This window comes from Anolis sagrei, chromosome 1 (assembly GCF_037176765.1).
Source record: "Anolis sagrei isolate rAnoSag1 chromosome 1, rAnoSag1.mat, whole genome shotgun sequence".
NCBI classification, from domain to species: Eukaryota; Metazoa; Chordata; class Lepidosauria; order Squamata; family Dactyloidae; genus Anolis; species Anolis sagrei.
In genome coordinates, this window is record NC_090021.1 from 150,232,152 (window position 1) to 150,247,780 (window position 15,629).

At 37.7% G+C, this 15,629-nt stretch overlaps 2 protein-coding genes across 2 annotated transcripts in view; one reads left to right on the forward strand and one right to left on the reverse strand.

Annotated features, from left to right (window-relative positions):
* RB1 (RB transcriptional corepressor 1) overlaps positions 1-15,629 on the forward strand; it is a 67,868-nt gene that overhangs the window by 34,005 nt on the left and 18,234 nt on the right. The window contains exons 17-18 of the mRNA XM_060784844.2: positions 602-810; positions 14,618-14,736. Of these exons, the coding sequence (XP_060640827.2) occupies positions 602-810; positions 14,618-14,736 (328 nt within the window). The remainder of the gene's footprint in view (positions 1-601; positions 811-14,617; positions 14,737-15,629) is intronic.
* Positions 8,181-10,012, reverse strand: LPAR6 (lysophosphatidic acid receptor 6). The gene has a single exon (XM_060784833.2). The coding sequence runs from the start codon at positions 9,360-9,362 to the stop codon at positions 8,301-8,303; it is 1,062 nt and encodes a 353-aa protein (XP_060640816.2). The 5' UTR covers positions 9,363-10,012; the 3' UTR covers positions 8,181-8,300.

Genomic DNA, 15,629 nt, shown 5'->3' on the forward strand with positions numbered 1-15,629 from the left:
CCAGTGATTCCAGCCTTCGACAACACATTGTTCAAAAGATGATTTTTTTTCCTGTAGTGGCAGAGGTTCTCTTTTTTGATGGATTACTTTTTAATTTAGCAAAGATGTAGGACTTCAGCCTATTCAAGATAAGTATGTTTTCTGCCCCACATCCAACTAGGTTATCATTTCATGAGCTTCAGTTTCTATGCAGCTCTATTTAAGTTTAAAAAGAGCTTCTGATGGTTTTTTTACCCTCTTTGATATTACCCTGCAGTATGATGATCAAGTGGAAAGAGAAATCTCTGGGTTGGCTTCTTTTTGATCTTGTTGTCAGCCCTGCTGGTGTAGTTAATAATTTGTTCTAACAGCGTTTTCTTTCACAAGGCTGGTTCAGCATAGATTGCTTGTATACATCACAGTACCTCCAGATATCTCTTATTGATTGAAACATTATCTGTAGAGTACGATACATAATCCATCAGAAAGATGTTCTCCATCATTACAGGAAATGATTATATCACGTTAAATACAAATGGCCCCATCTCAATGCATTAAATAATAATCTACACAGGATTAAAGGTTACTTTGTTATGAAAGTAATTAGCTCTGTTCTCTTTAGCTTCTACAAATGCTTCACAAGGTGATAGCGTGAATATGGAAACCAACTTGTCTTTCCCATGGATCATCAATATACTTGGCTTAAAAGCCTTTGACTTGTACAAAGTTATTGAGAGCTTCATTAAGGCTGAGCCAAGCTTGACAAGAGAGATGATCAAACACCTAGAATGCTGTGAACACCAAATTATGGAATCCCTTGCGTGGCAATCAGTAAGTTGTCTTTCAGAATATATATTCTTTGTTGGACAGCCCCTTCCCAAGTCATTTCACATATTTTGTTAGGAGGAATGGAGTTTTTATGTTGGCATGTGCATGTATGACATGTATTTAAGAAGTATTACATGTTGCCCTTTGTGTTTCTATATGGCTTGGTCACATGATACAGTATGCCATGGAAGCCAAATGGGTACACTTGCTGAGAGCAACTACGTTTTTTGTCAAAGACTTGCTCTGTGTATATCCTTGATTCGGGTGTCTATCTGCAACACTGAATGAAAGTGTTCAGAAGTAATACCAAGGCCAAGGTTAATGTATGATAGGCTGAAAGAAGTGGAACTCAGGTCCTCCAGATATCTCTTATTGGTTGAGAAGATATAGCTCTTTTTAAATGGTTATTGTACTCTCTTTTTTGTCTAAATGCACTTAATTGTTTTTGCTTTTTGAATGTATGTATTGATGGCATCGAATTGTGCCGATATGTAGACCGCCCTGAGTCGCATGCGGGCTGATGTGGGCGGGATATAAATAATGTAAATAAATAATGTGAATAAATAATAATTTTTAATGTAATAGAAAGATAAATATTTATATACTACATTTGTGTCTGTGTATGAGTTGTAGAACAAAACAACAAAGCAGCTGATGATTTTGTGTTTCTGATAATCTATGTATAGTAATACAAAGAGTAAAATGTCAAAATGGCTGTCTCTAGAAAATGGGAAAATGTTGAGTAGTGAAGAATCTGGTCAAGAATTGATTCTATACAGTTGGGTATTTGAATTAATATACACATACACATTACAACACTTTGTGTGTGTGTGTGTGTAGATAAGCAGAACTAATATACAGGGTGAGGCAGCATAACTTCCTTTTTTAAAATGCGCGCTATTCAGTCAGTTGAAGACGTAGCAGAGCACTAGTGGTCTCGTTTGAGAGGCGGGAGTATAACGTTTTGTCCTGACACAGTTCAGTCGCCATCATGCGTTGGAACAGTGAGGAGCGTGCTTTTGCTGTTGAGGCCTACTTTTTGAGCGGATTATAGTGGCTGGCCCACTCTCCAGATTTGGCCCCTGGTGATTTTTTTCTATGGGATTTTTTGAAATCCTGTGTTTATGTGAACCGTCCAAGGACCCTACAAGATTTGAAGACCAACATCCAGGGAGAAATTGCCTACATAATTCCTGCTATGCTGGCAAGAGGCATGACAAACACCAGAAATCGGTTTACTCAGTGTATGGAGAATGGAGAACTTACCTAATTTGATCTTCAAAACTACATAAAACAAAACTTTAGGTATGAGCCTACATCATAAAAAAATTAAAAATTCTGATTTATACAATGGGTTTTATGAAGTTGTGAAAAAAGGAAGTTATGCTGCCTCATCCTGTGTGTGTGTGTGTGTGTGTGTATGTGCGTGTATCTATCTATCTATATGAGAGAAGAAGATTTTGCCTTCTACCTGTACCACATCCAAGGTGACAATTTGGAACCATTTGCAACATTCTTCCATGGATTATCTTCTAGGTTGAGACCATGTGATATTAGGGTTTTAATTTTGTGAGTCCAGAAATTCCCTCTTTAGTACAAAATTTCAAAAGGAAACTTCACTTTGAGACCAAATGGAAAAACCAGATGTTTTGAGTTGAAATGTCTGGGTATTGGTTACTCTAGCTTCCTAGTCAGAATAGCAGATTTGTGGTTCAGGATAATGTGTGTGTATTTTACAGCATATTAGCTAGTACAGTAGTTTGTGGTTGGTGGACCTTCACTTTGAACAGTTGTGTAATAGAACATTTGCATGTCTCTGAGGAACTAAATGTCCCATCCTGCTGCTTTGTTGTTGTATGTCTATAAGTTATATGTGATTGACAGCAAGCTTATCACAAGGTTTTCTTGGCAAGATTTCCTCAGAGATGTTTGCATTGTCTTCCCCCGAGGATGAAAGAGTGACCTTTCCATGCAGTGGGTTTCCATGCAGGAGTAGGGATTGGAACCTTGGTCTCTGAAGTCCAGATCTAACACTCCAAACGATTACACTGTGCTTGCACACACTCTGTCTCTCATAAAATGTAATACACTCTCACACACATATCCTATTCTGTAGTACATCTTCAGCATAATCTTTTTCCCATAAAGTTTTTTCATTACAGAATTCATACCACAGTTGGAAGAAAATCAGAGTGTAGATATAAAAACATATTCTCAGCTGGACATCACAGCTATTCTCATGAGTATATTTTCAACTTCACCAGGTTAAGAGCAGATTATACACATTATAAGGTACCCTTCCCCAATCTGATCCCTTCAATAGGTTTTTGACTAATTACATCAGCCCCAGCCAGTATAGCTAATGGTCAAGAATGCTGGGAATTGTACTAGATTGAAGAAATCTCATAATTCTGTTTCTGTGCCTTTAACTTTCACATGTTTAGGACTCACAGATCTAGCTTTTACGTTAGGTGCTCAGGAGACACTTGTGCCTGCAATGGTGGTCCCTTAGGTTAGAATGGTTCCAGCCATGCTAGTTTCTGGTACAATTGGATTTGACCATGTTGCAATATGCATTAGTGACATGAACTGTTTGTAACATGTTTACATGGAGTTCTAAACCTATGTGGAATGTTGCAGCCCAGATTTTGAGCAGATTATGTGGCCAAACCATGGAATTCCTTTCTTGTTATCAAGTGAACTGGCTGTCATTTCATTTCCTGATGCTGTTCAAAGTGCTGATTGTTATCTTGAAAGACCTAAAGCTAGGAGCAAGGTTACTTGAAGGGTTATCTCCTCCCAAATGAATCTCTGAACCTCTTAAGTTCAACTGGTAAAGCTTTCTTCCACATAATAGAGCCCTTATGAAAAAAACCTTTTTATAGCAATGTCCTTTTGGTCAGTATGTAGTATATTTTGTTAGAATATTATGTATTTTATTCCATCCACAAATTTTATGCAATGTTGTTTTTACCTTATCTATATAAATAAAAATGTAATGTTCATTTGTGGTATTAACATAACTCAAAAATCACTGGATGAATTGCCATCAAATTTGGACACAATACACCTACTACCCCAAGGAGTGACCATCACTCAAAAATTTGATTTTGTCATTTGGGAGTTGTAGTTGCTGGGATTTACAGTTCACCTACATTCTGAACCCCACCAACAATGGAATTGAACCAAACCTGGCACATAGGACTCCCACAACGAACAGAAAATTCTGGAAGGGTTTGGTGGACATAGACCTTGAGTTTGGGAGTTGTAGTTCACTTACATCCACAGAGCACTGTGGACTCAAACAATGAAGGACCTAGACCAAACTTGGCACAAATACTCCATATGGCCAAATGTGAACACTGGTGGAGTTTGGGAGAAATAGACCTTGACATTTGGGAGTTGTAGTTGCTGGGATTTATAGTTCACCAACAATCAAGGAGCTTTGTGAACCCCACCAACGATAGAATTGGGCCAAACCTCCCACACAGAACCCCCACAACCAACAGAAAATACTGTATTTTCCGGTGGTCTTTGGCAACCCTTCTGACACCCCCTTATGACCTCCACCCAGGGGTCCCGATGCCCAGGTTGAGAAGTGCTGCCAGTCCAACTCCCTTCACCAGGACAAGAAAACATAATCAAAGCCCTCCTGACAAAGAGCCATCCAGCCATAGATATAGATAGATATATATGATTCACACACACATGTATATGATAGATATAATATCATAGATTTGAAAGGGACCCCTGAATGACAATAATATGTTCCATGTTCCAGAGTAGACAAACCAGACAATCTCCACATCAACACTGACAAAGAAACAACAAGAAGTACTTATGCTTATGTTTACCCATAAGCATAAAGAAATTTCATATATTAGAAACCAACACTTTCTCATTATTTTCCAGCTCACCAAACTGGGCCACACAACACGTGGCAGGGGACAGCTAGTGTAGTATACATCATTAATTGGTTTTCTAAATCTTTCCTCTATTTTTGTTTGTATTGTTTATTATATTTATACACTGCCTCTTCTGGACAGTCCGTGGCAGTCTGTATCTGCAAACTTTTTGTAGACAGCATTTAGTTGAGTTCATTACCAAGTCATTATACATTATAGCCCATTTTTAATGTTTTTGCCTTATTTGGAGATGAAAAACTCAAGAGTGACTCCAGTTCAGGATTTCCCCTGATGTGACTAAATGTTCTATCTTCACATCCTTAAGATATCTTTCCAGGGTTAGCCTGTGAACTTCAAAAGCTTGTATAATGTGTTTTGAACCTTTTAGTTGTCATAATAAAAGTATTACTACAATGTGTTTCTTAAAAGATTTTACTATATTTTACTGCATTGTCAGTAAAATATATACATTATTTTATTTATTTATTTATTTAAAACTTTTATATCCCGATTTTCTCTACCTCCATAGAGGGACTCAGACCGGCTTTAAAAAAATGCAATTATTTTATGGTGATATCATTGGTCTCTTCTCAAGTTCTTAGCATTCAGATAGGATCAAAACAAGATAGGAAATCATTTAGGTCAATGTTATTCAAAATGGGTTTCTGTGGACTACATAGAATGCCTAGAACAGAACAAACAACTGGTGCTAATGTGGCACAAGAATGCCACTAGTCCCTATTCCATTGGGGAGGAAGATAGTTCTTCACCTTTATCAGCTAGTTTGAGAAGCACTGCCTTAAATAACCAGGTCCCAAGATTAATAACATTTTGAATTGATCATGAAAGCAGCTGCTAACTTGCAGTATGAACTCTGTACCAGCAGCCAGTGTGTTGCATTTTGTATTAAGGTTCCAGACATTCACCAAGAGCTGAGCACATTGCAGTAGTTTCTATGCAATGTAACTAAGTCCAAGTCATGTCCTCATAACAGAAGGTGCAGATAATAAATAAAAAAGTTGTGTGAAAGCACCAATTGCTATTACAATCAGATATCTGGGAATTTCGGGATAGCACGAGATCACAAAGTGGAGTCAGAATACAAGACTCCTGCAAAAGTAAAAAATTGCATTATTTTTTTTAAAAAAGAATATTTTTTACCCAAGGGGGCATCTTTTTAGAAATGTCTAAGTCCTCCAGCATGATTCTGTGGTCAGCTTCTGTTAGTTGACCATACAATTGCACTGGAAGCCCCTAGAAGTTCCTAGAGAGATGTTCTTTTTAGGAATCTCTGGGTCTTCCATTGTGGCTTTATGGTCATCTTCTGGTGGACCTTGACCATAGAGTCGCATTGGAAGACCTAGAGATTCCTAGAAAGAATGTTTTAATCTAATCAAAACTGCAAAGTCAAACCCACAAATGTGGAAGGCTGACTGTATCCTCCCCCTTCCCCAATTGTGAAACTAATCTTTGCATGTGAGAGTCCCTACTAGAAGTCCATCTCCCTTCTTTTGTTCTGTTCACAACGAGGTTTTTAAAATTTACATACATTCAGAAACCTTTTAACTAGAAACTGAGTTAATTATTTGACATTATAATCTCAAGTGTATGGAGATGTTTTATTTCCTAGGAAGACCTACTGTAATGGTGTGCTTAATGCTCTGACATTAATGTAAACAGGAGTAATTGTTGTTTATATTTGATGGCTCATGCCTAGAAGTATTGCCCTTCCCTCTTTACTCATAAATGTTGTCAGCCAAGTTGAAAGCCTTTCAAATATTAACAGCTTTTGAATGAAAAATTACAATAGCATGAGCTACATCAACAGTTTTTTTTTAAATCCCCTCTACAAATTTCGAATTACAAATATCAAATAATGTGCTGAAGTCTATTGGGTTAAAGTCTATCTCAGTGGTTCTCAATCTATCGGTCCCCAGATGTTTTGGCCTTCAACTCCCAGAAATCCTAACTGCTGGTAAACTGGCTGGGATTTCTGGGAGTTGTAAGCCAAAACACCTGGGGACCCACAGGTTGAGAACCACTGGTCTATCTATTCAAAGGTTGATGCTCTGTGGAAAAGCAATGCAACTGAAGACATGAATGTTGAATATTGAAACTTGATAGAGTTTCATCAAAACGGATTCCTTGAATATGCATTAGGGGTATGCAAAACTTCATTTTTAATTAGCAAGTCGTATCTCATTTGTAAGTTTTGCATATACGAACAGATATTAAGAAACACCGGGGGGGGGGGGGGGGGGTGTGTGCACCCATGCAAAAATTTAAGAATCAAAACTTAAAAACCCAATACTTCTGTAATGCTTGGGATCCTATTAAAGTCAGTTTCCTTTTTGATTATAAGTGAGGCAAAGCCAAAATGGTGGCCTTAATGACCACTCACCATGAGAAGAGGAAAGCAGCAGGGTGAGACAAGCTGAGTGAGCTGGGAAAGAGACTAAGAGCTCAGAATTCTGGGAAATGTAGTTTGGGAAGGCAAGGAGCCCTAAGGCAGAGAATGCAGAAGGCTCTGCAATAATCTACATTTCCCAGAATTCTGTTCAGCATCTGAAAGCTCCAATAAGGATAGGGAAGAGAATTTTTCCTCCTAGCAATAGCCAGAGGTCCAATAAATTGTTAAACCTTCAAGGAGGAGAACTGATGATACTTCAATACAAGTAATTAAATCAGTGTGGGACTAGGAAGAAATCTCTAAATTGAAGTTATATTGGTTAACATGGGAGACATTCCATGAGATAACTGTTATAGCTTTAAAAAAAACTTTTGTCAAAACTTCTCAAAAATCAGTAGATGTACAAATATTTCTGAAACTTGATGGGAACGATTCCCTATTAACTTGTGATATTGTACAGAAAATTCAAGGAGATAGCTCTTGTAGATTTTAAAAAAATGTTTTGTAAACACTTTGAAAATTCCCCAAAAATCCGTGGATGAGTAAAAAGTTCTGAAACTTGATAGGCTAACAGTGGTAAATGTGTTCTATAATTGTAGCAACTTTCATGCCAATAGCTCTAACAATGAGAAGCCCCCCCCCCCCCGAAGTTTCCCCATTGGCACAATTAATTACTTAACAAAAAGTAACAAAAAAGTAGTTAACTCATTATAGTTACGATACACACCCCATGTAGTTTCGGAAAAATTCTAGAAACGATTCCCCTCTCCCCCCAATTTTGTAATGAATATTAAACATTGTTTTCATTGAGTGCACAGGCCTAATATGCATATACTTTCATCTTTCAACTCAGAGAGGGAGTCATATTTCCCTTTGTAAATGAATCAATTCCTTTAGGTCAAAAATCATGCTCTCTTTGTCTTTTCTGATATTGTAAATTGTTAAAAAGAGACAATTTCCCTTTCATGTGTTCATTATTCCCCATATGATAAAATATTAATGTTTCAAAGGCTGTATTCCAAGAAAAACAGATTTTATCTACTGAAAACATAGAAACATTTGTTACTGTTAAAATGGCTTTACTCATTCTAATTTGTGTATCTTTATAAAAAGCATATTTTTATACAAAAATATTCCTTAAATGTTCTGTTTTTGTTCCCAGATTCTTTCACTTCCATTTATATTGTAGATTCATTCTCAGTTCTTGCTTGTAAGGTCTGGAGTCCATGTTGAATGAATTTATCTGAAGCTTGTGGTTTGGATGATCTGTAACCATGTTTTCTGGTTGACCAGCTCTTTATTTTGATTGAATTTTGAATTGTGTCCGAAGTGAAATAGTAAACTATAGGGTCAAAACAACAGTTTGATATTGCAATACATAGCGTGATCGGGTACATAGTTCTCACAGCAGCAATTACTGAACAATTAGCCCATGTTTGTGTCCTCATGAGAGAATAAAGGATTAGAGTAATGTTGTACGGCACAAAGCAGAAACAGAATATCAACAAATGAACAAAAATCATCCTAAGAACCTTCTTTTTGCTTAATGTATTCCGACTGAGTGTGAGCGGTTTGTTCAAAGTCCTTAGAACCAATGTGGAACAAGTCACATTTAGTATAAGTGGAATGAAAAATCCTACAATTTCAATGAAGATAACAATCCTTGAAATATAGGTTTTCCAAGTTGCTTCAGAAAAATTTTCAAAGCACGCATTGTGTGTTTGTCCTTTTGTGTTGACATGAGAGTTGGTGGATTGAAATAAGCTTGCTGGTATACTTCCCACTATCACAATTGTCCAGATTGCAATGCAGGCGATCTTTGCATTTCTTTTTGTTCGAATGGTCTTGGACCGAAACGGATATACAATTGCTAAAAAGCGGTCAACGCTTATGCTGGTCAAAAAGAAAATGCTTCCATACATGTTTATATAAAACAGTGTGACAGAAATCTTGCAGAGTACGTCTCCAAATGGCCAGTCTTTGGAAGCAAAGTAGTAAACTCTGAAGGGTAATGTAAACACAAAAAGTAGGTCTGATATGGCTAAATTCAGCATGTAGGTTGTTGTTTCATTCCGTACTTTTAATGTGCAGGTGAAAATGTATATAGCAGCACAATTGGAAATTAAGCCAAGGACAAATACCATGCTAAACATATATCCATACAGAGTGTATTTAAAAGAGTCTTCCGTAGAACAATTGATGCTTTTTAGCATTATGATAGCAGTTTTATTTCCACTCATAGAGTTTCAAAAGTAAAGCTGTACCTTCTTTTATTGTATTGTAGTCGCAGCCACACTTTCAGGTGCTTTGTAAATCCAGTCTTTGGGTGCTTTCATCTGTGCCTGGCTTTAAACCTCGATGGCCCCATTATTAAAAGGCATTTTGTCGGTAGATATCGAAGAATTATTTTCGTCCAAGTATTGTAGCAAGCAAGTCACGTAGCCAGACCAAGCCAAGACTAACCGTCTCATTGTACACAAAGAACGTCTCTCAGGTTAAAGCTTTGATCCGGTTGCTCCACTTATTGATGTAGAAATCGATTCTTCCTGTTGTTCTGTAGAACACACTCCACATCATTTCCACAGTTGCATGCGAGTAACAGAACTGAAGTTGCTTTGTGAACAGACGACCTCATTTCCCAACCTTGCTGGGTTTTTTCCTGTGGCTTTGTCTTTGTGCTGCTAAATAAACGTTTAGACAGTTCAAACCTTGAGCCCGCAACAACGTAGGGAGTAGGCAGAGGAATAAAATTCCAAAGCGTGTCTGTTCTTGCTGAATTTGAGCTTTCTTCTCACACACACACACACACCAATTATACTGTATGCGTTTGCGTTTTCAGGGAAGCCTACTGAAAAAAAGCCCCACCTATGCTTACTCAGTTAGTAAGCTGACATCACAGGAAAAGGGGTTGGAGTAAAGAATAGGTTTCAACTTTCACTTCATGTTAAAGGCAAAGCAGTGCATTTCTCAGAAATCTTTTTGAGAAGCATGAAAAAAGATCAACAGAGTGCTAGTCAAAACTTTATTCACAGCATTGAAGCTAAACTCACCTTCTGATCTATGATTGAATAACATACTAGAGGCATTTGAGTTGGTTTGTACACAGGAGATTAATTGATGACTTTTTAGAGAGCTTTTTTCTGATGTGACGTGGTGTTTTTTTCACACAAAAAGTTATCTGTTCCACATCCTCCTTCTCTGCAAAAACAGTTGGATTCTGAGATGTTTTTGTAGAACCAGCTTGTACTTACTGCATGTAATCTTATAAACAAGGTATGTTTTGTTTTGTGAATGAAGTAAAATGAAAAGAAGCTTTAAAATGAATTTTTACATTTAATACACAGCACAGACATGTTTTCTAGATGGTACTCAACATTTCGAATTAGAGAATGAATTCAGAATGTTTCTTAACAGTCTAAATGACAAAGCATTTCAAAACCCCTTTTTTGAAACAGATCTGGCCAGAAGGGATACACAGGTGATTTATTAAGTTACTGGTCTTTCTTGAAGTGCAAGTGTGTCATGACTATAACATATATCCTGCCCTGACTTTAGATTTGTCCCGAGAATGGCGCTTGAGTAGGGTGGTGCTCTCATAAAATGAATTACAGTGGAAGATATATAGATCTTGAACTATGAATGCCATGCACATTACCATGATTTCATGGAGCCCCAAGTTGCACAATGGGTTAAACCCTTGTGCCGGCACGACTGCTGACTGAAAGGTCATTGGTTCAAATCTGAGAAGCGGGATGAGTTCCCGTCTGTCAGTTCCAGCTCCTCGTGCGGGGACATGAGAGTAGCCTCCCACAAGGATGGTAAAACATCAAACATCTGGGCGTCCCCTGGGCAACATCCTTGCAGATGGCCAATTCTCTCACAACAGAAGCGACTTGCAGTTTCTCAAGTTGCTCCTGACATGTAAAACACAAACAGCCTCTATGATGTGTTTTCTCATATTCAGACATATTTCAACACCCAATAATGCTAATTAAATGTAAGTGTCCTGGTATAGCCTTTAAGTATCCTTTCCATCCTCCTTCCATCTGTTTGTCTGTGCATCTTGTGGAGGGGGAGAAAGCCTACCTTTACCTTTCCCATTAAAATTAAAAACCCTCATAGTTGGCCACAGGCTAGAACTAGACAGAGGACAGATTGAATTGGGATAGCTTCCTGACCTTTACAGCTTTTCCAGTCTTCTTGAAACTAAATGACAGCAAGCATCGCTCTTTGCAGCTTTTAGTACTATAATATGTGCCAGTTGTGCTGGTGTATTTTGGATAATTTTAAGTATTTCACCTATAAAAAAACCCTTACGGTTGTAGCTAGATTGAAAGTTTAGGTTTCTAAAATTTTAATTATTTTTAGGTAGAGTCTATTAATTGGAGCTAGAATGTTCTTAGCCTGTTGCCAATCAGTGAAAGCCAGTTCAATAGCAATTTCAGTACTACTTCCTCTAAATATGATTTTGTGTATTTACTTGTCATATTTAAAACCTACTTTTCCTCTAGTAAACATAAAGCAGAACATGTGACTGTTGTCCTATCCCAGTGATGGGCAACCTTTTGAGCTTGGTGTGTCAAAATTTGCCAAAAACCTGAGCATAACTTGGGTGGGGTGTCAACTTTGAGAGAGAAAAAACATAATTTTGCAATATTTATAGTTTAAATGAGAAAAATGTATATTGCACGCTGAGTTATGGAGTGAACAATGCTCAAATGTGCAGATGTTAAATTTGTAGAGCCTTTTACAAATTTAAGGATGGAATTAGATTGGCTCTTATAAGGTGTACTTCTCTTTATGCGGCCGCATGTGGCCGCGTGTCATCAAAAATAGCCAAGCATGTCAGAGCTGACACGCGTGTCATAGGTTCACCATCACGGTCCTATCCACATAATACTGACAACAATCCTGTATGGAAGATCAGAATGAAAATGCCTGGTTCAAAGTCACCCAGTGAATATTATGACTCATTGTAAATATTAGCCTAGATCAGGGGTCCTCAAACTTTTTAAACAGAGGGCCAGGCCACAGTCCCTCAAACTGTTGATTAACAGAACTAAAAAACCACTGGACAAATTGGCACCAAATTTGGACATAAGACACTTAACAACCCAATGTATGTCCTTTACTCAAAAAAATTGATTTTGTCATTCGGGAGTTGTAATTGCTGGGATTTATAGTTCACCTACAATCAAAGAGCATTCTGAACCCCACCAACAATGGAATTGAACCAAACTTGGCACACAGTTCTCTCATGACCGACAGAAAATACTGGAAGGGTTTGGTGGGCAGTGTCCTTTGGTTTTGGAGTTGTAGTTCACCTACATCCAGAGATCACTGTGAACTCAAACAATGATGGATCTGGACCAAACTCTACAAAAATACTCAATATGCCCAAATGTGAACACTGATGGAATTTGTGGAAAATAGAATCTTGACATTTGGGAGTTGTAGTTGCTGGGATTTATAGTTCACCTACAATAACAGATCACTCTGAACCCCACCAACGATATAATTGGGCCAAACCTCCCACACAGAACCCCCATGACCACCAGAGTGGGCCACAGCTACGCGTGGCAGGGTACGGCTAGTAGTTATATATATGACTGAAGTTACACTTTTGAAAAGTACCTGTTCCAACTTGCATACAAATTCAACTTAAGAACACACCTACAGAACTTACTGTATCTTTTTTTAAGTTCGGGACTGCTTGTAAATGAATGGGGGGAGTACGTTGTCTTGCCCGTAGCCATTGCTGATGTTAAAATTACCTTAAGGCAGATCTTAAGCTGAAAAAAGGCCATCTATCCCTGATTTAAACTAAATGACAATCTTATTTCCATGCTTCACAAAATGTAACTGCTTCAGAAGGCATGCCTTGAAATCCTATGCATTATTAATAAGAAAGTTGTCTGTCAATGGAGTTTACTGAAAAATATTGAATCCATAGAATCGTAGACAAGGAGTCTAGCATAGCTGTCACCTCTTCTGTGTCTTCAAGGCTTCTATCCTGAGCAAGTTTCAAAGAAAACTTGTTTGTAAATGTGTTTTTTGAGAAAAAGCAAGCCAGTGAATGCTTTTCTGAGAACTGAGTAAGTCTTCCTTGCAGATACCGTAATTGAAGTTAATTGTTAACCTGCTTGAAGGAAATTCTCTTATCAGGCAAGTCTGCACCATAGGGATAGGGGAGGGGCTGAACTACCATGTACCTTGTCCTAGTAATCACTGCACTTTCATTTAGATACTTGCAGGTGGACTCCTTTATTACCATTTAGAATATTTCCCTAGTGTTTAGATCAGGTAGACTAATCTTCTTTAGTGCCTTTTCTGAAGAAAGGGATGGTGTTGGTTCTTCTTCAGGCCTCTGGCGCTTCATTTGTTTCCCGGGAATTTTACAAACAGTTGGCAAGTGGTTCACATAGTTCACCAGCAAGTTACTTCAGTATTTTGGAATGTAATCCATTTGTCTCTGCAGATTTCAACTCATTTAGGTGGACTAGGTGATACCTGGCTTGTCACCTGGCCAGTCTTGATTTCTTACTATTCCCTTCTGAAGGTCTCTTCTGATGCAAGGTCTCTTCTGATGTTTTCTTGTCATACGTTAATTTTGGCTAATTTTATTTGTATGTTTTTCAGTATCATGTATGCTGATGATACTCAGCTGTACTTCACCACCCTAAAACTTATATTTAGCTTGATATTATAGCATGCCTTTCAGTTATCCCGGTATAGATGCTTTCTCATTGTCTGAAACCTAATATGATAAAGAAGGGACTACTTATTTTCCCCTTTAAAACCTTGTTTACAGCATTTTCAATTGCCATTTGTCCCTTGAAGCAGGCACATAGACTTGGTTTTATTTTTTGTTCTTTATATTTTGTTCTTTGCATTGAGACTATAGTAAAGTGATGCTACTTTTTTCTTTACCATGTTGCCAAAATCAGAACTTTTCTATCCGCTCTCTCTACAAAGACTCTATTTAGATTATTCCTTCATCATTTCCCATCTTGATTACTGTAATCTTCTTTTGACCAGCCTTTAATTATCCCATCTTAGCCCTCTGGTTTCCATTCAACGTTCTGCTGCTAAGATTATCTTTTAGACCTGTTGTTTTAAACATGTTACTCTACTTTTCATATATCTTCATCTGTTGTCCGTTTCTTTTAGAATTTAGTGCTAGTATCTTATTTCATCTGGGGCACAGCTCCATGTTGCTTGCAGTGGTTGCTGCCTGGGAGGTGACATATAGGGCACATATAGTAGTGTGTGAGTTCAGTAACTACCCCATACAAGATCTGTATTTTCATGCTTGGCGGGACGAATTTAGCCAAAATTCAGTTATCCAATCTAAAGACATGCAAAGTGGTTAGTTCTATTGTGATCTGTTCCTTCCCCTGGTACTAATTTATGTTCAGTGTTTATGAAACACTGTTAAAACATAAACAGTGTTTCAAAATGTAATGTAATTCTTATTTGGTATTTTTTCCTGAAGGATTCGCCATTATTTGAACTTATAAAACAGTCAAAGGAACGGGATGGACAACCCGATGAGCCTGAACCACCCAGCTATATCACTCAGCCCCTTCAGCATAATCACACTGCTGCTGATCTGTAAGTAAAGATGTGAGCAAATTCATATCAATGTGATAAATTATTGAAATGAGTGGATGATCTAGGACTTGATGGGGACTAAGCATAAAGAGATGAGTGGGCTACTTATAACTTGGTGCATAACAAGCATACTTAGTTCCTGAGGAGGCTGGTGACAAATTATTAAGACACGAAGGGGGAAGAAACAGAATGCGTTTATGTATAAATGTATGCTTGTATTTCTAGTATTTTTAATCTAGAAGTGTAACATTTGATTTCTGTATTGTCAGTAAAAACAGTACTAGTGCAGGAGTAAAGGTAAATTTAAGCCAAGCTATGGCTAATGATAGTTTGTGCTCTCATGAAGCCAGTGTTAGTGCTTGCCAGACCTTCTGGAGATCCAGATATTCCATAAGTAGGTGCTGCAGCAGAAAAGACCTTCAATTAGATTTCTGTATAATGTAGGTTATAGTACAACACAATTGTGGGGCACAGAAAAATACTCCTTGAGATGTTCTTTTTGCTCTGGCAGGTATATACTGAAAAATTACATTCAAAGTGTCAAGATTGCTTCCTTTTCCCTTCTCATCCACCCTCCTCTTTGTAAACTGACAAACCAGTCTCTGTTCAAAGTGGCACATGACATTCCTTTCTTTTAATGGTATCCTTATTGGTTACTTTTTAAAAATACAATTCTGAAAGAAATGTACAAAAGAAAAGAAAATTGAAACATTAAATTTTGTTGGATCGTTATAAATACATCATTTGTGGTTCAATGCAGTGACTGCCATCCTAGTCCCCACTTACTGGGCAGCAGCTATTGCGAATGGCAGGGGTCTGTTCCCTTGTTGATCAGGTTGACTATCCTACTTCTCCAGTGAGTGATCTCTGCTGTGAGGACAGAAGCAAGCACA